At 51.0% G+C, this 23,411-nt stretch overlaps 1 protein-coding gene across 1 annotated transcript; it reads right to left on the minus strand.

Annotated features, from left to right (window-relative positions):
* Positions 1-4,744: 4,744 nt before the first annotated feature.
* On the minus strand, positions 4,745-5,764 carry LOC123167760 (uncharacterized). Its single transcript, XM_044585623.1, has one exon. The coding sequence runs from the start codon at positions 5,663-5,665 to the stop codon at positions 4,943-4,945; it is 723 nt and encodes a 240-aa protein (XP_044441558.1). The 5' UTR covers positions 5,666-5,764; the 3' UTR covers positions 4,745-4,942.
* Positions 5,765-23,411: the final 17,647 nt, after the last annotated feature.

A 23,411-nucleotide genomic window follows, 5' to 3' on the forward strand; every position in this document is an offset into this window, starting at 1 on the left:
CAAGCATCGGGTCTGTGGAGCCGACCGACTCCAAGTCCACACCAAGCTCGCTGGAGACGTGAAGCTGGTCGAGGAGGCTGACGAGGCGGCTCTCGGGGCAGTCTGTGCCCGCGTCGGACGCAGACTCGTTGGAGATGCGAGCCTCGCCAAGAAGATCGACGAGGCAGCTCGCCGCGCAGGCGTCGTCGACGCCTTGCAGCGCGTCGGGGCAAGCGCCATCGGGCATGGCGGGCTGGCTACGCTTGCGGGGGAGGAAAAGGGTTCCCGTACAGAACAGGTCTCCGGACGACGGTGCACTTGGCCCCATGGTGGGCGCAAAATGTCGGGTGGTAGGTGCGACATATGCCAACGGGTGGCTTATCATTGTGGGAGCCAGTAAGACATCGCCGGTGCCTGGAAACGGGATAAGGCGAAGACATGCACGCCGGCGAATCTTACCCAGGTTCGGGGCTCTCCGTGGAGATAACACCCCTAGTCCTGCTCTGCAGGGTCTCCGCATGATCACTAGATCAACACAAGTAACTACAAGTGGCTCCTTGAGCTGTTTGGCTAGAGGAAGAAGAAGGGCAAGGCTAGCTCTCCTTTTCTCTCTATGTGGTGTCTAAAACTCAAAGATATCAACCCTTTGCATGGGTGCCCTGGGGGGTTTATATAGGCCTACCCCTCAGGGGTACAATGGTAATTCGGCTGGACGCGGGTCCTAGCTGTCAGTGTCTGTATTCGCCGGCTTCTCCGCCGACCGCTGGTGCCTGCCGACTAGTGGGTCCCGCCGGCTGCCGGCCTCTTGGCCGACAGGCCGGCCCCACCGCCTGGGGGTCTTGTCGTTGGCTGGTTACTGTAGCCTCGCCCCTGATGACGAGGGCTTTGTCGAGGTAAGCATGGCTACAGTGCTGCCGCCTGGCGGGCTCTCACTGTAGCCTTACCTCGTCTTGTCTCCTTAATGACGCGCATACTTCGAGGGAGGGAGGTAGCCAGCCATTGGGAGCCGGCTCCGCCGCAGGCCGACTGGGGGAGGCTTGGCCGCCTTCGAGCATCTCTCTGGCTAAAGGGACCCGCAGCCCGCGGGCCGTACTGGCGCCTGTCGTGGGTGGCGTCATGGTCAACATGGCAACAGTGCCGCGCCGGACGGGGGATAGACGACCTGTACGGCGCACTGTGGCCACGCGTGCTCCGGGATTCGGGGGTGGCAGGCTATACTATAGCCACGCCCCGTCTCATCATCGTTATGCGGGTGCAGTCCTCAAGGGTGCAATCCTCGCCGCCTGCCAGGAGCCGGTCTTCTTGTGGCCGGCTTCTGAGGCCGGTCCTCTCGTGGCCGGCTTCTTGGAGTCGGTCCTCTTATGGCCGGCTTCTTGGAGTCGGCCTCCTTGTGGCTCTCTTCGGGAGGGTTATTAGGGCTGGGCCGTCTTCCAGTAGTCGGCCTGTGAGGCAGCCGGCCAGGGGAAGGCGGCCCTGTGCTTTGGGTGCTTGAAGGCTCGATCGGCCTGATAATTTTTGAAGAACCAGGGGGAGTCGGTTAGGCTACCCGTGGCCATTTACTCCGACATGATGAATAGTTACTTGTTCATGAGAAGTTATACGATACAGTTATATGATAAAGTTTGTTGTTGTTATAATAATGAGCATGATGCTACTATGTCCGTATTTTGTTTTTATCGACAGCTCTCTCTCAAAACATGTGGACATGATTTTCGATATCGGATTTCACTTCAGGACAAGTGAGGTCTAAGCTTGGGGGAGCTGGTACGTCCATTTTGCATCATGTTTTCCTACTATTGTTTATAGTGTTTTTATTCTTTATAAAACTTTCTAGAGTAATTCTAATGCCTTTCCTCTCATAATATGCAAGGTTTACACAAAAGAGGGAGAATGCCGGCAGCTGGAATTCTGGACCTGAAAAAGCTATCTCAGAGATACCTATTCTGCACATCTCCAAATGAGCTGAAATTTGACGGACAATTATTTTGGAATAAATAAAAAACACTAGAAAAAATAACTACCAGAGGGGGGCTACCAGGTGCCCACAAGATACCAGGGCGCGCCACCCCCTCCAGGCGCACCCTGGTGGGTGGTGGGCACCCTAGCGCACCTCCGGTGCCCATCTTATGGTATATAAGGTCTTTTGACCTAGAAAAACAAGGAGAGGACTTTAGGGATGGAGCGCCGCCGTCTCGAGGCAGAATTTGGGCAGGAACACTTTTGCCCTCTGATGGAGCGATTCCGCCGGGGGAACTTCCCTCCCGGAGGGGGAAATCGAAGCCATCGTCATCACCAACAACCCTCTCATCTTTCGGACGCCAATCTTGATCAACATCTTCAACAGAACCATCCCATCTCCAAACCCTAGTTCATCTCTTGTGTTCAATCTTTGTACCGAAACCTCAGATAGGTACATGTGGGTGACTAGTAGTGTTGATTACTTCTTGTAGTTGATGCTAAATGGTTTATTTGGCGGAGGATTAAATGTTCAGATCCATTATGCTATTTAATATCCCTCTGATCTTGAGCATGAATATTATTTGTGAGTAGTTGCCCTTGTTCTTGAGGCCATGGGAGAATTCATGTCGCAAGTAATCATGTGAATTTGATATTCATTCGATATTTTGATGATATGTATGTTGTGATTCCCTTAGTGATGTTATGTGAACGTCGACTAGTTGACACTTCACCATCTTTGGGCCTAAGGGAATGCATTGTGGAGTAGTTATTAGATGATGGGTTGCTAGAGTGACAGAAGCTTAAACCATAGTTTATGCGCTATTCCGTAAGGGGCTGATTTGGATCCATATGTTTAATGCTATGGTTAGATTGTTATCTTAATTCTTCTTTCGTAGTTGCGGATGCTTGCGAGGGGGTTAATCATAAGTGGGAGGTTTGTTCAAGTAAGAACAGCACCCAAGCACCGGTCCGCCCACATATGAAAATATCGAAGTAGCGAACGCGAATCAAACCAACATGATAGAAGTGACTAGATGAAATTCTCGTGTGCCCTCAAGAACACTTTGCTTATTGTAAGAGATTTTTTTTGGCCCCGTCCTTTGCTACAAAAAGGATTGGGCAACCTTGCTGCACTTTATTTACCGTTACAGTTACTTCCTTGTTACAAATTATCTTGCTATCAAACTAGCTGTTATCGACAATTTCAGTGCTTGCAGAAATTACCTTGCTGGAAACTGCTTGTGATTTCCTTCTGCTCCTCATTGGGTTCGACACTCTTACTTATCGAAAGGACTACGATTGATCCCCTCTACTTATGGGTCATGATGGTGTTCGATATGTCAAGACCGGGATTTCCTCCTCCAACGATTGAGAGATACACTTTGGCCCCACTCGATATTACGATATCCATCATTGCTTGACCAAGCATATTGGCTAAGGTGTTAGTTACGGGGACATCAGAATATAGTAACATGGAAAAGAGTGCGAACCGGTAACGAGAATAACTACGTATTGATCATAGGGATACCGAAAAGTCTCGCCTTTTTGGAAAGTATCACAAATTAAAGGGATTTGTCTACAATAATAGAATGTTCACTCGATAAAGATCTTTGTTGGTATGTGAGACATATTATGGGTGTACAGATCCCCTTAATAATTATTGACCGGAAGTTGTTTCAGACATGTACAAATATTATCGAATGTGTAGGGTCACACGCTTAATGACTAGTGTTCTTGTGATAATAGAACTAGGAGATAATGGAGAATGAGAGAATCGGCTCCCGAAGTGTTCCTGTGATGCCGTCGAGTGTCTTCAAAGGTCCCAGAATTTTTGGCAAGGTCATGAAACTTTCGAAAAGGTACAAAAGGTTATGGAATCTTTCAGAATATTCTGGAGGGTCCCTAGTAGGTTGGAACCCTTACTAGTTAAGGGCATAGCCCATCTGGGCCCAAATTTGGCCAAAAGTGGCAAAACTTGGGGGGGGGGGGGCAGAAGTGGGCCACCCGGGAAAACTTGCTAGTACAACAGAACACACACATCTGCTGAGTTCCTCTGTGTTGAGTTGTTTCCCCAGTGCCAACATCCGGACGACTGCATGCACAACCATTCGGGGGTGCAGACCTCTGAAGCCGCGTCCCTTGAGAACCTGCAGCAGAGGAGGGGCGACAAGGTTCTTGGGGAGCGTTTCAGTGCGATTGTCCCCTCAAGTTCGACTACATCCTAGACGACCGTCTGTCTGCTTTGACTACTTCCTCTACGAGGGACGACCATCTTGTTTCACCATCCTTGCCGAAGATGTTGTTGCGTCAGTGTCCGATGCCCTAGTATGTCCTAAACCTTTCTCGTTTGACATGTGTCTTTGATCCATATGCGTATGTGCTACGTGTTCCTAATCTGTTGGATGTGATTTGCGAGTAATCTTATAGTGATGCTAATTTAAATTACGGTTAAAAAACTGCCTAATTTGCTAACATATACTACCCTTATAACCATGCTCTGCGTATGCTTTTCGTACTGTGCATACAGAGCCCATTGTCTGCTGCAGCATATCCAACCCCGGCAGTCAACGGATAATTGGCCGCCTATACGGATGTGGACGTGATCAACAAATTGAACCTGGGCAGAAGCCAAACTTACATACAAACCCGCACGAGAGAAATGTGCTCGTTGTTGTCTGTCTAAACAAAATGCCGAACGGTGGGATATGTGGTGACAGACAGGTGCAGAAGAAACATCGCAAGTCAGATTCCACAGCGCATCACACGGCCAAAGGACACGGATCCGAAAGCCCGGAGAGATACAGAATGCACACCACATCCGTTATTCCCCTTTATTTTAACCCTTCAGAGCTGGCTCGCCGCCATTGCTATTTCTTGACAAAGATTCCGAAGCCAGGTTTTGTTTGATTTATTATTAGGACTACTGAGCTATCCATCCATCCACTAGGCTAGCGCGGGAAGCTCTGTGCAGCATCACGGAGCACCTGCGGCGGAAGAGGCCAGCCTAGCGCGCCTCTGGCACCACGGTCGCCCGGCGGCGGTGGAGCCTCTTCTGGGAGCGCATGAATGAGTCCATGTGCTGCATCTTCAGCTGGTGGTGGAACCTGTTGATGAACTCGTCAGCGCGCGCGTCCACCTCGCCGCCGGCCTCCTCGATCTCCACCTCCGACGCCGGCTCCTCCGGTTCCGCCACCAGGGGGAGGCGGCGCTCCGCGTCCCTCCCCGTCGCCCGCCTGCGCGCCTCCACCTCCTTGGTGTCCGACTCGGCCACGAAGTGCGCGAACGCCGGCTTGTCGCTCGCGGGCTTGCGCAGCCGCGGCAGCTCGGCCTCGACCGCCGCCTCCGACATGCTCCTCTCCATGTGCGTGTGCTCGTCCAGCTCACCCTCTTTTGTAAACGCGTCGTGCTCACCCTGATCCTCCGGCTCCATCTGGAGCGGCGGCGGTTGCTCGTCGGGCTGTCCCAGATCCAGTAATCCGGTCACCGGGGCCTCAGGGGCGGGAGCGGTGAAGTGGGGCCGGTCGATTGCCATTGAATCCACGAGGGACAGGCTCCTCCTCTCGCCGACAGCCCCGGCCGGAGCGCCTTCTCCGCTCCCCGCCGAGGACGTGGCCCTGGAGGTGACGAATATAGTGGCGACGATGAGGTGTAGCACGAGGAACAGCACCCATGGGGTGAACCACCCGTGCACGGTGTTCCACAGCGCAGACATCCCCGCCTCCTGCATTGCGCCGCTTCTTTTTCTTCTTCGCCGAGTGGGGTTTGGGTTTTTGGCGTTTTGGGGGAGAGAGGCGGAGGTGGGGAAGGGGAGATGGTGGGGGCCTAGTGCGGGCGTTGGCCATTTAAAGGTGGGAGGAGAAGCGGACAGTGCAAGGCCTGAATGTTTTTCCTTCTATTTATTTCTTTTTGCAGAAATGAAAAGGATGGTTTTATGATAAGCATTGCAGTTTCCATCTCCATGGCTTTGTACAGCTTTGTTCATTGGCTTCATTGCCTATTTGCTCCTTGGTGAGCGGTGCAAAAAATACAGATGCAAGGATGCGTAGTTTGCCGGACGACACCACACGTGGATGGTGATCCAGTAAGTGTGCTTTCGGCGCTTGGCCGGACGCGAAAAAGGGGCGCCGGTTTTAATGTAAGAGATACATCGATGAGAGTTTTATGAATCGATAAGCGTCAATCGTGTATACAGCTTGGCATTGTATTAATTGCTGAAACTGAAAGCCATGTCAGATTGTCATCGTGGAACACGTATGATAGACGAGTGATTATGAACCATGTGGATGGGCGGGACCTTAATCGAGAGGGTTTCACGCCGAAATGCCCTCTTTAGGATGGTGTGACACGTGCAGGCTGATCTAACAAGTGTTTTTGGAGCGCCTATACGGGTCCAAAAGGGGCTACAAGTTTTGATGTTAGAGATGCTTCTATGAGGATTTTGTGGATATACGTAGCATTGTTGGTATGACATTTCATGATTGCAGGGAAGAATTCTACACACACATTTATGGGATGGATGAAACTAAAATTTGTGATAAACTATCATTGTGAAATATATCTTATTACCTGAGTAATATGGAATGTAAGGAAGTTAAAGACCCTTGTCCTAAAGGGGCCATGCAGAGAAAGAAACCCTCCTTGTCCTTAGGGTTGGGGTTTTACAGGAGCCCGACAGAAGGTCTGCCAGAGGGCCCACAAGGCCCAGTGATGGGAGGAAGCACGAAGGAGAGGATAAGCACCTGGCAATCATCTTCACCTCCAAGTTGGTGGCAGTAGCCACCTAGATGGCATCTCCCTCTGTAAAACCCTAGCCTCCAACATGTATATATGATTAGACTATGGAGCTCTCATCCGAGTTGTTCTCAGATAAATCAACTCTCGCTAGCAAACTCAACCACATCAATGTATTACCTCACACAAGCTATCCCTCCACCATGAATAACAAGAAGAAGGATGTAGGGTATTTCTCTGTGGAGGCCCGAACTTGGGTAACTTGTGTGTGCGGGCTCTGTCCCGGTACTTCCGACCACTCTAGGCAGGGATCTGACGGTTTTCTGCATCATCAGTTGGCGCACCAGGTAGGGGACACGCTGGTCAGAGACCTAATCAGGGGTAGAGATCTAGATGAGTCCAGCAAGTTCATGCTAGGCCTGACCTTCACCTTCAGCTCTTTTGAGCTGGTGGCTGATGGTTGGGGTGGCTCTTTGACGTCACGCCCCCGCCTTACATTCACTACATGCGCTTCACGACAATCGAATTCCTCTTCGACGAGCATGGCAAGACCGCAGCGTGTTACGTCTACTCGACATGTATCACAAGGAAATACGCGTAAGTTGTTGCTCGTAGGAAAAAACCTACCAGCCCTCCCAATCATATACAATCAACATGATCTTCCCAACGGCATGGACGCAAAGAAACCAAAAGCTCGCCCGATGCGGAATCTATTTGATACAACCGAACCCTAGCGAGCTCCTCATATAGTCCGACGCCATGGTCACCTTCGATAAACACGACCACCCAAACCATATACCCCCACCCCGGAAGTATGCTCTGGTGGTGCATCCAATCATTGGGGGTTGTCGCCTCCCTTGCATCCTAGTGGACGGAGGCCGCATCATTAATATCATCTTCCTGGATACCCTGGAAAAATGGGAATCTCCCCATCCGGCCTCTAGTCCTCCAATACCAGCTTCTAGGGTTTCGTTTTGGGACGATCTGTCCGCCCCTTAGGGCGGATTGAGCTCGATGTCATTTTAGGGGATGAGGAGAAGTACCGAGCTGAGCAAATCTAATTCGAGGTTGCCCCATTCAGCACTGGCTACAATGCAATCCTTAGCAGGCCGATGTATGCTCGGTTCATGGCAGTACCATCCTATGTATATTTACAACTGAAGATAGTTGGCCCAAACAGCACGATCATAGCTCGTGGCAGCCCAGAGTGGTCACTCGAGGCTGAGGTCGCAATTGTAGAGCGCACCGAGGCTATACCCTGGCCTCTTCAGAGCTCAAACGAATCAATCGCTTCGTGGACACCACAACAACAACTCTCCCGGCCAAACCAAGGTCCGGCCATGTGTTTCAGACGGCCAAAGACACCAAAAATTCCAAGCACACCCGGAGGACATGAAGAAAACCGTAAAAATTGGAAGAGACCTGTCGGAGGAACACGAGGCCGACCTCCTTGCGTTCCTTCGGGCTAATTAGAACATATTTCCCTAGAAGCCCATGGACACACTAGGAGTGTAACAACACATACACACCCACAGGTTACTGACCGTTACTCCTGGCGGGAACTAGACAGATGATGTCTACTACGCAACCTTCTTCTTCTAGACTCGTGTTGGGCCTCCAAGCGCAGAGTTTTGTAGGACAATAGCAAATTTCCCTCAAGTGGATGACCTAAGGTTTATCAATCCGTGGGAGGCGTAGGATGAAGATGGTCTCTCTCAAACAACCTTGCAACCAAATAACAAAGAGTCTCTTGTGTCCCCAACACACCCAATACAATGGTAAATTGTATAGGTGCACTAGTTTGGCGAAGAGACGGTGATACAAGTGTAATATGGATGGTAAATATAGGCTTTTGTAATCTGACAATATAAAAACAGCAAGGTAGCAAGTGAGCGAAAATGGTATTGCAATGCTTGGAAACAAGGCCTAGGGTTTATACTTTCACTAGTGCAAGTTCTCTCAACAATGATAACATAATTGGATCACATAACAATCCCACAACATGCAACAAATAATCACTCCAAAGTTTTTATTGAAGAACGTAGGATGAAAACATGCATCAACCCCTATGCATAGATTACCCCAATGTCACCTCGGGAATCCACGATTTGAGTGCCAAAACATACATCAAGTGAATCAATAGAACATCCCATTGTCACCACAGATATCCCATCGCAAGACATACATCAAGTGTTCTCAAATCCAATACTCAATCCAACAGAACGAAACCTCAAAGAGCAAGACTCAGTTCATCACAAGAAGGTAGAGGGGGGGACATCATATGATCCAACTATAATAGCAAAGCTCACGGTACATCAAGATCGTGCCAAATCAAGACCACGAGAGAGAGAGAGAGAGGGATCAAACGCATAGCTACTGGTACATACCCTCAGCCCCGAGGGTGAACTACTCCTTCCTCATCATGGAGAGCACGGGGATGATGAAGATGGCCACCGGTGATGGTTTCCCCCTCCGGCAGGGTGCCGGAACGGGCTCCCGATTGGTTTTTCATGGCTACAGAGGCTTGCGGCAGCGGAACTCCCAATCAAGGGTTATTTCTGGGGGTTTCTGGATTTATAGGATTTTTTTGCGTCGATTTCACATCAGGGGGGTCCACGAGGCAGCGGCAAGGTAGGGGGTGCGCCCTCCACCCTTTTCGTTGCCTCGGGACTTGTTGAGGATATAGACCTTAGAGTCACCCGCCAGGAGGGGCCGGGTTACTCATATGGTCATTGCCAGAAGCCTGGCGCTAAGCCTGAAGACGGTGGGCCAAAGATGGGCTCAAGACCCGGCTATGGCTTAAAGCCCGTAGTTGCAATCATTATTATGCTGGAACTTGTAGTGTAAGGCAAGAATAGTCGAGAGTCCGAGCCGGACACTCTTATGAGCCGGCCGGGACTCTGAGAGCTGCAGGGCGTCAGCCTCCCTATATAAAGGGACGACCCAGCAGCGGTTTAGGGCAGAGAACAATCTCATCGAGAGCCGGGCATAACAGTTTAGCTCCCTGGTGATCGTAACCCTAATCAATACCACCTCAAACTGGACGTAGGCTTTTACCTTCACCATAAGGGGCCGAACCAGTATAAACCCTCGTGTTCCTTGTCCCGCATTAACCCCTTCAAGCTTCCTAGCTGCGATGGCTCCACGACTAAGTCCTAGCTCGAGGACATCTGCCGTGACAATTCCACGACAGTTGGCGCCCACCGTGGGGCCAGCGCACGGTGGATTTGAGTTCTTGAAGGGCGGCTTCGAAGGGCTCAAGGGATACGCTGTGGGCCGGATGACCAAGAGTCGTCGCGGCAAGCTCTACATCGACGATGCAAACTGGGGCCCCGACGCCGGCTCAATTGAGTACGGGTACCGAGTCCCCTTCGGCGGAATTCATGTTTTCATTGGCAAGATTGGTGAGCCGGGCCTTGAGCTGGGTCTCTGCACCGATCTCGTCGAGACGGCTCAGCGTGCACGACCCGCCCGGGCCCGGCCTGCCTTAAGGCATGCCTTTGTGGGATGTATCCATGGAGGGCCCTCTGATCAATCGGGATCTGGTGATGAGGCGGCCGCCGGCTCTGACGGCGAGTCGTCCACCGATGAGTCAAACTCGTTGTATCAACTCCAAGATGGCAGGCTCATGGGTTGTTCCGAGGGTGACAGTATTCCGGACCCGTTTGAGCCGCCAAGTCAGGTTGGAGTCTTTATGGCCGGTGCGCAGCCTGTTCAGAACCCCGCTGCTGGAGCGGGAACCCGGTGCCTTCTCCGGCTCAGGTACTAATGGATCTCACGGACAAGATGACGGCTCTGTTAACCGCCACGGTTGACCCGGCAGATCAAGCTCAGTATGATGCGGAGGTGGCGCAGTTAAAATTGGATCTAGTGAAAGCTAAGGAGGATCTGGCAGCAGAGGGATCAGGATGGCTGCGGAAAGGGCGGCTCTCGACGCCCAAACCCAGTTGATTCAAGCGCAGTCCTTCCGGCTCACGATGGATCAAAACGCGTCCAATGAGGTCCTGAGAAGGAGGCATCAAAAGGCCCAATCCCGACTCCCTCCGGTTTACGATCCACGAAACCTCTTCAACACGCCAGGTGCAGGGTCTAGTAACCCGCCAGGGGTCATGGTGCCCGGGTCTGGGACCCCTATTCATCCACAAGTGATGGGGCCCCCCAGGTGCCCCCAGCCCCGCCTCAGTACGTGCCAATACCCCTGGGTCATTATAATAACCCGCTGGAGATCATGGTCGCCGCGGCGGCACGGCTGGCGGCTCTCCCGGTTGACGGCGACTCTCCGACGGCTATTGAAACCTGCCGGGTCAGGGAACTCCTTCAGACAGCACTGGCGTAGCAAGAGGCGTACTCCTATAGCCGGGATAGGATCCACTCGACAAGTTACAGCCGGCACATGGTCTCAGCGACCGGCTCAAGTAACGTCCGACGCCATGACCCGCCCCCTGGCCATGGCCCGGCTCATGACGGAGCCTTTCACGCACCAGACCAAGACAGAGCACGGCGAGAGGCGGAGCAGGTGCCTCAATTGACGGCTTACCCGACCCCCCCGGCTTATCCGATGACTTCCGTCGACGTGGGTATCCCTACCAGGACTGGGGGTGTCCCTTGTTTAGTACCAGCTATCCGCAATGAGCGTCTACCCAAGGACTTCAAGGGCCCTAGGAAGGTGCCTAATTACACAGCAGACTTACAGCCTGCAGCCTGGATCGAGAGTTATGAGATGGCTATGGAGCTGCTGGAGGTCAGTGAGGCGGCCATGGCTAAGTACTTCACCATGATGTTAGATGGGACGGCCCGAACTTGGTTGAAAGGGCTACCACCGAATTCCATTGGGTCTTGGGCTGAGCTGAAAGCCCGGTTCATCCAAAACTTCAAGGATACCTGTAGGCAGTCTATGTCAATCATGGATTTGACTAACTGCAAGCAGCAGGAGGGTGAGTCTACGACACATTGGGTTCGCCGGGTTAAGGAGATAATACATTCCTCGGATAAGATGGATGCCGGCTCTGCAGTCTTAATGTTGGAGCAGAATTGTCGTTTTGTGCCCCTAAAGATGAAACTCGGGCGGCTTAAGCGCGACTGCAATGATATGGGTACACTGATGGCGGCTCTTGTCAAGTACGCCGATTCTGATGGTACCAAGGACCCCGCTTCAGATGATGAAAGGACAGGGAAGGGAAAGAAGAACGACAATGGCAAGGGTCCTCAGCATAACCCGGGAAACCAAGGAGGAGGCAAGCGCAAGGCCGATGGCAGCCTAGAGTTTGTAGCCAATGCCAGCTCGCAAGGTAGTAACCAGCGACGCAAGGGGAGGCCCCCTCCCCGAGGCGGCGGGTCCGGTCCGACGCTGGAACAACTGTTGAATGAGCCTTGTCCAAGGCATGGCTCTAGAGAGAAGCCAGCAACTCATCTATGGAAGGATTGTGCAATCATGAAGGCCTTTAAGAATTACAATGGCCCGGGAGGCGGCTCAGGCGCCGGCGGCTTTCATGGCCCGGGCGGCGGCTCAAATTCTAACCCTCAGAACGGTCAAGGGGGCTTTAATCAGCAGTCTGGCCAGGGTCACCAACAGCAGCAGGGGGGTTATCAGACCAATCCCAAGCAGCTTAGCGGTGGACAGTACCATGTATTCACCACCAGTCTATGTAAGCGAGACCAGAAGCTTCATAAGAGGGCCATGAATGCTGTCGAGCCGGCGGTTCCACGCTACTTACAGTGGTCTGAGCAGCCTATAGTGTGGAGTAGAGAGGACCACCCACCCCGGGTAGACAATCCGGGTCACTTGGCCCTGGTGGTGGCTCCTCAGGTGGGAGGATATAAGTTCACTAAGGTGCTCACGGATGGAGGCAGCAGCATGAACATCCTCTACTATGAGACTTTTCGCCGTATGGGATTGGTTGATAAGAACCTCAGCCAGTCAAACACTATCTTCCATGGTGTGGTACCTGGTAAGTCGGCTTATCCAGTCGGCAAGATCGAGTTGGAAGTGGCCTTCGGAGATGAAAACAACTACAGGGTGGAAAAATTGACCTTTGAGGTGGTCAAGATAAGAAGTCCGTACCATGCTATATTTGGGCGGCCGGCTTACGCCAAATTCATGGCACGGCCGTGTTATGTTTACTTACAGCTCAAGATGCCGGGTCATAATGGGACCATTACGGTTCACGGCAGCCGGAAGGTGGCCTTGGAATGTGAGGAAGGCGATGCAGCTTATGCAGAATCTGTTTGCGCAACAGAAGAGTTGAAATTTTACAAGGACAATGTTGACCCCACTGATATGACCTCTCTGAAAAAGCCGACTACGGAGCATGAGCCGGCAATGAAATTTAAGTCGGCTGATGAGACTAAACTTGTTGATTTCACTCCAGGAGATTCATCTCAGCAGTTTAGCATCAGTGCCAACCTGGATCCAAAATAGGAAAGCACGCTCATCGAGTTCATCCGTGAGAATAGGGACATCTTCGCATGGAAACCTTCGGACATGCCAGGTGTACCTAGAGAACTCGCTGAGCACACTCTCAATGTTGATCCGAAATTTAAGCCGGTCAGGCAGTTCCTTCGGCGGTTCAATGAGGAGCGGCGGAAAGCTATTGGTGAAGAGGTGGCCCGGCTCTTGGCGGCCGGGTTTATTGTTGAAGTCTTTCACCCGGAGTGGTTGGCTAACCCGGTGCTCGTGCTCAAGAAGAACGGCACTTGGCGGATGTGTGTGGATTATACGGACTTAAACAAGGCATGTCCGGCTGATCCTTTTGCCCTCCCCGTATTGATCAAATTATTGATGCTACGGCAGGTTGTGCGCGCTTAAGTTTCTTGGATGCTTATTCCGGATATCATCAGATTAAAATGGCAGTTAAGGACCAGGAGAAGACGGCGTTCATCACTCCCTTTGGAGCCTTCTGCTATGTGTCTATGCCCTTTGGACTCAAGTGTGCACAGGCGACTTACCAGCGTTGTGTACAGAACTGCCTTCATAAACAGATTGGGCGCAATGTTCACGCTTATGTGGACGATATTGTGGTCAAGTCCATAAAAGAGGAAACCCTGATAGATGATTTGAGAGAAACCTTTGATAATCTCCGGGTCTACAAGATGATGCTTAACCCGGCCAAGTGTGTCTTTGGTGTCCCTGCAGGCAAGCTCTTGGGTTTTTTGGTTTCTGACAGAGGCATTGAGGCTAACCCGGAGAAGATCAAGGCCATCACCTCCCTGGCTAAGCCGGCGTGTATAAATGACGTTCAGCGTTTGGCGGGTCGCATCGCTGCTTTAAGCCGGTTTATAAGCCGTTTGGGTGAGAAGGCCATGCCATTATATCAGTTGATGAAGAAAACTGATAACTTTGTCTGGAATGATGCAGCTAATACCGCTTTTGAGGATTTGAAGAAGCAGCTGGCAGAGCCCCCAGTCCTTGCTGCTCCGGTTGATAAGGAGCCCTTATTACTGTACGTGGCGGCAAACACACGAGCCGTCAGTGTGGCTGTGGTGGTGGAACGCAAGGAAGAGGGTAAGGAGCATCCGGTTCAGCGGCCGGTTTATTATGTCAGCGAAGTGCTTATCGAGTCCAAACAGCGGTATCCACATTGGCAGAAGCTTGTTTATGGTGTGTTCATGGCAAGCCGGAAGCTTAAGCATTATTTCCAGGGTCATCCCATAACCGTGGTCAGTTCTGCCCCTCTTGGTGATATCATTCAAAACAGAGAGGCCACAGGGAGAGTGGCTAAGTGGGCTATCGAGCTCGGACCTCATGGTCTCAAATATGTGCCACGCACTGCTGTTAAATCTCAGGCCCTGGTGGATTTCATCAATGATTGGACAGAGTCACAAGTGCCCGAGCAAAAGCCGGATAACACATATTGGACTATTCACTTCGATGGGTCCAGGCAGTTGGAGGGCTCGGGGGCTGGAGTTGTATTGGCTTCCCCTAAAGGTGACAAGTTCCATTATGTGCTACAGTTGATGTTTCCTTGCACTAACAATGCGGCTGAGTACGAGGCCTTGCTCCACGGTCTTCGGATGGCTAAGGAGATGAGCTTGAGCCGGGTAAGGTGTTTCGGTGACTCAGACTTGGTGGCTCAACAAGTATCAGGCAAGTGGGACTCTAAGGACCCTCTCATGGCGGCTTATCGCCGCGAAGTTGATGCCATTGCTGGGCACTTTCAGGGCTACCAAGTAGAGCACATTGATCGCAGGAAGAACGAGGCGGCTGATGCTTTAAGCCGGCTAGGCTCTCAGCGAAAGCCGGTGCCGCCTAATACTTTCCTGGATGTCCTGTATAATCCTTCTGTTAAGTTGCCTACAGAGGAAAACTTGGCTGTCCCCGACCCGGAGGCACGGCTGGTGGCGGCTCTCCATATCATACCAGACTGGACAATGCCCTATCTGGCTTACATGACCCGGGGCGAGTTGCCTGAGGATGAAACTTTGGCCAGGCAAATAACCCGGCGGGCTAAGTCAATGATTGTTATCAATGGTGAGTTGCACCACCGCAGTGTTACGGGAGCGTTTCAGCGTTGTGTTTCCCCTGAGGAAGGGCAAGAGATCTTGCGTGAGATCCATGAAGGGGATTGTGGCCATCACGCCGGCTCAAAGTCCCTTGTGGCCAAGGCTTTTCGTCATGGTTTTTATTGGTTGACGGCTCATGCTGATGCAGAGGACTTGGTCAGTAAGTGTGATGGTTGCCAAAGGTTCTCGCGACGGGCTCATGTACCGGCTCAAGAGCTGAGGATGATCCCAATTACTTGGCCCTTTGCGGTCTGGGGGCTGGATATGGTTGGGCCTTTCAAAAGATCCAAGGATAAGAAGACCCACCTTTTGGTGGCAGTTGACAAGTTTACCAAGTGGGTTGAAGCGGAGCCAGTTAGCAAGTGTGATGCAGCCACGGCGGTTCAGTTTATGAAAAAGGTGATCTTTCGCTTTGGTTTTCCACACAGCATTATAACTGACAATGGCACCAATCTCTCCAAAGGCGCCATGGAGGAGTTTTGTCAACGAGAGCATATCCGACTTGATGTTTCCTCAGTGGCTCATCCTCAATCCAATGGTCAAGCTGAGAGAGCTAATCAGGAGATTCTGAAGGGTATCAAGCCCCGGCTTTTGGTCCCTTTGCAACGGACGCCGGGTTGTTGGGTGGAGGAGTTGCCCTCCGTGTTATGGAGCATCAACACTACTCCTAACAGGTCTACAGGTTTTACGCCTTTCTTCATGGTTTATGGGGCAGAAGCAGTCCTCCCCAGTGACATCCGTCATGACTCACCTCGAGTGGCGGCTTACGTTGAGGCGGATAATGAACAGGCGCGCCAGGATGCTCTTGACTTGTTGGATGAACAGCGTGATGTGGCAGCAGCCCGTTCAGCGATTTACCAACAAGACCTGCGCCGTTATCATAGCCGCCGGGTTAAATCCCGGGTCTTCCAGGAAGGTGATCTCGTGCTCCGGCTCATCCAGGATCAAACAGATGCACACAAGCTATCCCCGCCTTGGGAAGGGCCCTTTGTGGTCAGCAAGAATTTGCACAACGGGTCATATTACCTCATTGACATTCGGGAGCACAAAGATTCACGTAAGTCGGAGGAAGAGACCCGACGGCCGTGGAACATAGCTCAGCTTCGGCCTTACTACACTTGAGCCACCGGCTCTCATGATGTACATACTTCTCTAACCATGTATATATTATGATAAGCAATAAAGCAGGACCTCTGTCCTTTTTTCTCCTCCAAATGTGCACGTGTTGTTTTCATTGCCAGATTACATGATAACTTGAAGGAGGATCCGGCTTATGATCGTATTCGAATCTAGCCGTAGGCGATAAGGTCACTTGGGGGCTTCCTGTTCAAACATAGGTCGTATTCGAACCAAAGAGAACACAGCTGTCGATACCCATTTGATTGGCAAAGTGCCGAGCTCATTGGGGAGTTTTCTTTGATCATATTTGAATCTTAGTTTAACCCCTTTGAGAACCGACGTGGATCGTATTCGAATCAGCGTCGTTAAACAATTCTTAAAGTCATTTGGGGGCTTCCTGTTCAAACATGGGTCGTATTCGAACCAAAGAGAACATAGCTGTCGATACCCTCTTGATTGGCATCGCCACACCCACTGGGGGCTATATGATCGTATTCGAATCCTAGCATAACCCCTTTGGGCCGGGTCTCTGGTCGTATCCGAACTGGAAGCCCCTAAGTTCCTCTGCTTTCTCGCAAGTTCCTTCTGTTTCTTTCCAAGTGTATACGGCCAGGTCTCACTTTGCCGGCTTAACTTCGGTTTACAGTATTAGCTGAACATAATGGGTGTTATTACGACAGGTAAACCGGAATTTCGGTACCAACCTTCCTTTCCGGGTTATCTAAAACCTTTACCGGCTTAACTTTTCCGGCTAAGTATGTTATTACGGCTGTACTCAGGATATTATTGAAGACCAGTCCTTTTTTGATTTATATTCCGGGTTACCTAAAACCTATGATTCTCAGGGCGGTCAGCCTCCTCGAGGCTTGTGATTTGTCTTTCTCTGCAGGATAGTTACAGGCAATTATTTTGAGAGTAAGGAAAACAAATGACTAATTATGACCCGGAGAAAAATAAAGGAGACAATTTCAACAGACTTCAGAATTCAAGGCGTGCACGATGGCATGACAAAGATAAAGTATTGGTCCTACTCTATTACAAGACTCATTGAGTCCAAAAGGGTGAGGCATTGTTTGCTAAGCCGCCAGCCAAGTTACGACGCTTGTTGAGTTGAAGTCTCCGGCTCGTTCCTATCTTCTCCTCCGGCTGATCCCAAGACCTGGAAAGTTGATGACTTCCAGTCGATGCCGTTGAGAGCTTCGAATTGGGCTTCCTCGTCAATTAACCCGGCCGGGTCAATCTCTGGGGCGAAGGTGTGCTGACGAGCCGGCGGGATCAAGTTAAGGGCTTCATAGCGCGGAGTAGGGATCCTCTGATTTTCTGCATCGTAGCCCGGCTGATACTTAGTCAGATCTGTATCGTTGCCAATCAGAGTGGCCACCGGGCGTACGGCCTTCACGCAAGCTGCGAAGTCCTTCTGATCGAAAGCGGAGCCGTCTTCCTTCAGGCTTGGATAGCCAAGGGCGATGTCCGCCGGGTCTAACTCCGGCAGGAACGCCTTGGCCCGGCTCAGCGCGGCGATCGCTCCGGCTCTTGCAGAGGCCCGTCGCAGCTCTTGGATCCGTTGAGGCAGTACAGCGAGCCGGCGAAGGACTTCTGCCAGGTGAGTCGGCACCTCGTTGGATAGGGCCACCACAGCTAAGGCACGCTGTGACCCGGTGTAGAGTTGCTCTACCAGGGTATACACGGCCTTCAGCTTGGTTACCACACTCTGGTTGAGGTTGGCACTTCTGGGACCTGTTTAACAGAATCAGATAAGCCGCCGACAAGGATGAATTATGAGATATAAAAATTCTAAACTTGATGAAAGCCGGTGAGGCGACTTACCGAAGATGGCGGCCACCATCTGGGACACCTGGCGCTTTAGGCCGGAGAGCTCGGCGGTCTTCTCGGAGAGAGTCTTCTCCGCCTGTTCAGCCCGGTTCACCAATGCGGCCTTCTCTTCGGCCCACGCCTTCCGCTCAGCGTCAAACTCTGTCTTCAGCTTCTCTTGACCGGCGATGCTGGACACAAATTTGGCATTTGCCTTCCGGGTCTCCATCTCTTGCATCCTCAGCCGGTTCTTGAGATCAGCCATGTCAGCCTCTAGCTTCTTGCCAGCAGCCTGTATAGATTTCCGGGTTATGGCATGAACAGTTACTATGCAAATGTAAAGTCCCAAGCGTTTTCCAAGCAAAGACACTTGGCACTTGGGGGCTAATGCATATTGAACGTTTCTATTTACACTTGCCGGTTCAATGGAGTAAGCCGGAACCTAAGTCTACAACATACTCAATCATAAGTCGTCGACTTGGGGGCTAGCATGGTACAGGTAACTAAGCAGTAAATAAGAGGACAAAAGGATGTTACCTCAGATTTTTGCTGGATCTGGGTCACCATAGCAATCTCTGCGTCCCGGCTCTTGTGCACTTGGCTGACGAAGCCGGAGACGATCTCTCCAATGTTCAAGTTGGAGTAGTCGGTGAGGTCCAGGTTAACCCGGCGCGACTCTAGCAGCTCCCCTTTGGCGGAGCACTTGGCCAGCACGGTAGGTCTCCCCGGCTCAACGAACTCCGTCCGGGTGATTACCACGTCCGGGTCGTCTGCTGGTGGAGCCGAGCTGGAGGCCTCCGGGTTAACAGAAGCTTCTGTAGTTGCCTTGGTAGTTGGGGCAGCGGCCTCAGGTGCAGAGGCGGCTGGCGGCTCTTGAGCGGCTGCCTCTGGCTCAGGCAAGTCCGGCTCATCGACCGGCTTGGACTTCTTCGCCCTCTTGGTGATCTTGGCCTGGGCACTGAAAGGACAAAAAGATTAAACACAATAGGGTAAGTGAAGGCAAAAGTACAACATGAGATGGTTATCATTACCCGGGCACGGTCTTGAAAGCCGGCAGACTTGACTGCATAGAGTCGCCGGAAGAGGGGGAGGTCTCCTGATAATTTGAGTCAGAAGAATTGAGTGGCTGACGTATAACACCCGCCAACGGATGAAAAGGGTACAAGTGGGAAATAACCTCAGTTCGGCGCTTCCTTGATGCGTCAGGTAACCCGGAGGAGAGGTCGGTGTCCTTGTTGGTCCGGGTGTGACGCCGGCTCTCATGAACCTGTCGCTTCAAAATAAATTGAGGATCTTGATAAGCTAAAGGATGTGAAAAGCTTACTTTCCGGGTTACCCTTCGGACTTTCAGCCTTGGCAAGGGCTCCGAGTCGGAGGAAAGTGACATTACCTCTTCAACCACCGGGTTACTGGCTCCGGTGTCATCCTGTTGATGAACAAGTGTTGGTAAGGCGGACAAGAAATAAACAATAAACACAACAAAGAGCTTACAGGTTCAGGGGTTACCTCTGACTCGGAGCTGTCGCTTAATTGCATCAGCTCCGAAGCAGTTGGCCTACTCCCCTTCTTGCGGGGAGCGGCTTTCTTGGCGGCTTTCTTCGCCTTTCTGGCCTTCTTGGCCGCTTCGTGGTCATATTTGACCCGCCAGAACTTGTCATCAGCCTGAAAGAATACAATGAGGTTTTCTTACAATGATTCAGATGAAAGTTATGTACAGATAAGATGTTCAGATCAGCGGCTTACCGCTGGGGCTGGGTTGGTCTTGCAGAAGGGGGCTAACCCGGTCCTTCCGCAGTCTGCCAGGCTCTCGTTCAAGAGAGCCTTGGTCATCTCCTCTGCAACGTCTTCAGGAAGATCATTGCGGCTGTGTCTCTGAGGGTCGTCCTTTCGGCCCGTGTACTCACACATTAAGCCGGGGCGGCGGCTCAATGGGATCACCCGCCACGAGATCCAGACCCGGACCAGATCGATTCCATTCAGACCATTGCCCAGGAGAGCCTTGATCTTGTTGATAGTGGGGAGCAGAGGTTGGCGCTCCGCTTGAGTCAGCTTGTCTGACAGTGGGTGAGTCGGCTCCAGACGTGAGGGGCGAAAGCCGGGCAACGGACTTTCATCAGCCGGCGACGTGTCTTGGCAGTAAAACCACGTCAGATTCCAGTCCTTGGGGTGGCTGGGCGGCTCTGCGTAAGGGAAAAGGCAGTCCCTTCGCCGCTGAATGGAGATGCCACCTAGCTCTAGACTTGGCCCATTGGCGCACTCATTCTGACGGTTCAAGTAAAAAAGCTCTCTGAAGAGCAGCAGACTAGGTTCTTCTCCAAGGTAAACCTCGCAGAACACTTGGAAGTTGCAGATATTGGACACTGAGTTGGGTCCTATGTCCTGAGGCCGCAGATCGAAGAAATTCAGAACGTCTCTGAAAAACTTTGAACCGGGCGGTGCGAAGCCCCGGCTCATATGATCCGCAAAAATCACTACCTCCCCGTCCTTTGGCTGTGGTCTCTCTTCTGATGGGTCAGGGGCACGGTAGGACATGATGTCCTTCTTGGGCAGATATCCAGACTTAACAAAATCCGCTAGGGTCTCATTGGTGACATTGGACCTCATCCAGTTGCAAGTAATGGAGGCTTTGGGAGCTTTGGGAGGCATGGTGAAAGTCGGCAGTCTATGATAAAAGGAAAAACGTCCGGGTTAATTATGAGCCGGAAGAAATCTACAGTTCAATGTCAAGGTGGCGGCTTATGAAGGGGACTAATGGTATACATTTAAGTGCATCGGGCTATTTAAGCCGCCGAGGGATTGAGAGTAATTTGATTGTCTACAGGCCTTATCACAGCTAAGCCGGAAATTTTATGGCGCATGGTTTTCTTTAAGCCGGAAGGTTCTACGGCGCGTGGTTTCTTTAAACCGGAACTGTAAACCGCCGAGATGCAATGATTGCAGTTTTTTACTAAGTGTGGTAAACAGGTTTCACACATCGCAGTAAAAATTTTGGATCAAAATGGTCGGGTAAAAGAAAAGTTTCTAGACCTAGAAACAGACGCGAGGAGGTTCTTGAGCTTGAACAAGGCTCTTATGCAGTAAAAAGAGGGATATTTGCATGTGAAATGGGTCTTCAACGTCTACCGCAGTAAATCTATACAGAGCTAAGATCAAAAAGGGGCAGTAAAATTCAAATCTACTGAGAGCCGCGATGAACTACGAAGAACAGAGGAAGAACTATGAAGCCCTAGTGCGGATCTGCCCTATGGAGTGGCGAGGACTCACCGGAGCTGAAGAGGAGCGGAGGTTGCCGCCGTTTGTCTGGACCGAGTCAGGGTGATGCAGCGGCCAAGGTTGACGAAGACCGGGGGCGCGACGGCGGCGGCAGTAGCAGAGCTCGGGCAGGGGAGCAGTGGCGCGAGGAAGAAGATGAAGGAGAGAGAAGTGGCTGAGAGCCCGTCGGGCCGGCCTATTTATAAGGCGAGTTCATAAGTGGGCGCGAGAATCAAGGAGACCACGGCGTGGTTATCTCCCCACGAAACGCCTCGATTTTCGGGATGACAGTAAAGAAAAAGATCCGTTGCGGATCTGGCGGAGTAAAAAACGGGCTTAATGGAAGATGACGTCACGGCGGATTATCCGGAGTCCAGAGGATGACGTCACGCCGGGTTATGGCCTGCACACAAATGTAAGCCGGAGGTTTTTTGTCGAAGGAATGGAAGATTGACATGAGCCGGCTCAAATCAATCTGGGGCCTAATGTTGAGGATATAGACCTTAGAGTCACCCGCCAGGAGGGGCCGGGTTACTCATATGGTCATTGCCAGAAGCCTGGCGCCAAGCTTGAAGACGGTGGGCCAAAGATGGGCTTAAGACCCGGATATGGCTTAAAGCCCGTAGTTGCAATCATTATTATGCTGGAACTTGTAGTGTAAGGCAAGAATAGTCGAGAGTCCGAGCCGGACACTCTTATGAGCCGGCCGGGACTCTGAGAGCTGCAGGGCGTCAGCCTCCCTATATAAAGGGACGACCCAGCAGCGGTTTAGGGCAGAGAACAATCTCATCGAGAGCCGGGCATAACAGTTTAGCTCCCTGGTGATCGTAACCCTAATCAATACCACCTCAAACTGGACGTAGGCTTTTACCTTCACCGTAAGGGGCCGAACCAGTATAAACCTTCGTGTTCCTTGTCCCGCATTAACCCCTTCAAGCTTCCTAGCTGCGATGGCTCCACGACTAAGTCCTAGCTCGAGGACATCTGCCGTGACAATTCCACGACAGGACTCTTATGGCCCAACTCTTGTTCTTCGGGGGCTTCTTCTGGTCCATAAAAAATCACTGTAAATTTTCAGCTCGTTTGGACTCCGTTTGATATTCCTTTTCTGCAAAACTCAAAAACAAGGAAAAAACAGAACTGGCACTGGGCTCTAGGTTAATATGTTAGTCCTAAAAATAATATAAAATAGCATATAAAACATCCAAAACAGATAATATAATAGCATGGAACAATCAAAAATTACAGATACGTTGGAGACGTATCAAGCATCCCCAAGCTTAATTCCTGCTCGTCCTCGAGTAGGTAAATGAGAAAAAACAGATTTTTTTCGATGTGGAATGCTACCTAACATATTTATCCATGTAATTTTATTTATTGTGGCATGAATATTCAGATCCACAAGATTCAAAACAAATTTTTAATATTGACATAAAAACAATAATACTTCAAGCATACTAATAAAGCAATCATGTCTTCTCAAAATAACATGGCCAAAGAAAGTTGTCCCTACAAAATCATATAGTCTGGCTATGCTCCATCTTCATTACACAAAGTATTAAATCATGCACAACATCGATGACAAGCCAAGCAATTGTTTCATACTTTTGATGTTCTCAAACTTTTTCAACTTTCATGCAATACACGAGCGTGAGCCATGGATATAACACTATAGGTGGAATAGAATATGGTGGTTGTGGAGAAGACAATAAGAAGGAGATGGTCTCACATCAACTAGGCGTATCAACGGGCTATGGAGATGCCCATCAATAGATATCAATGTGAGTGAGTAGGGGTTTCCATGCAACTGATGCACTAGAGCTATAGGTTTATGAAAGCCCATAAAGAAACTAAGTGGGTGTGCATCCAACTTGCTTACTCATGAAGACCTAGGCCAATTTAAGGAAGCCCATCATTGGAATATACAAGCCAAGTTCTATAATGAAAAATTCCCACTAGTATATGAAACTGATAACATAGGAGACTCTCTATCATGAAGATCATGGTGCTACTTTGAAGCACAAGTGTGGAAAAAGGATAGTAACATTGCCCCTTCTCTC

The sequence above is a fragment of the Triticum aestivum genome, chromosome 7D (genome assembly GCF_018294505.1).
Source record: "Triticum aestivum cultivar Chinese Spring chromosome 7D, IWGSC CS RefSeq v2.1, whole genome shotgun sequence".
NCBI lineage: Eukaryota > Viridiplantae > Streptophyta > Magnoliopsida > Poales > Poaceae > Triticum > Triticum aestivum.

Coding starts and splice junctions, on each gene's coding strand:
- LOC123167760 (XM_044585623.1), bottom strand. CDS start 5,665: ATGCAGGAGGCGGGGATGTCTGCGCTGTGGAACACCGTGCACGGGTGG.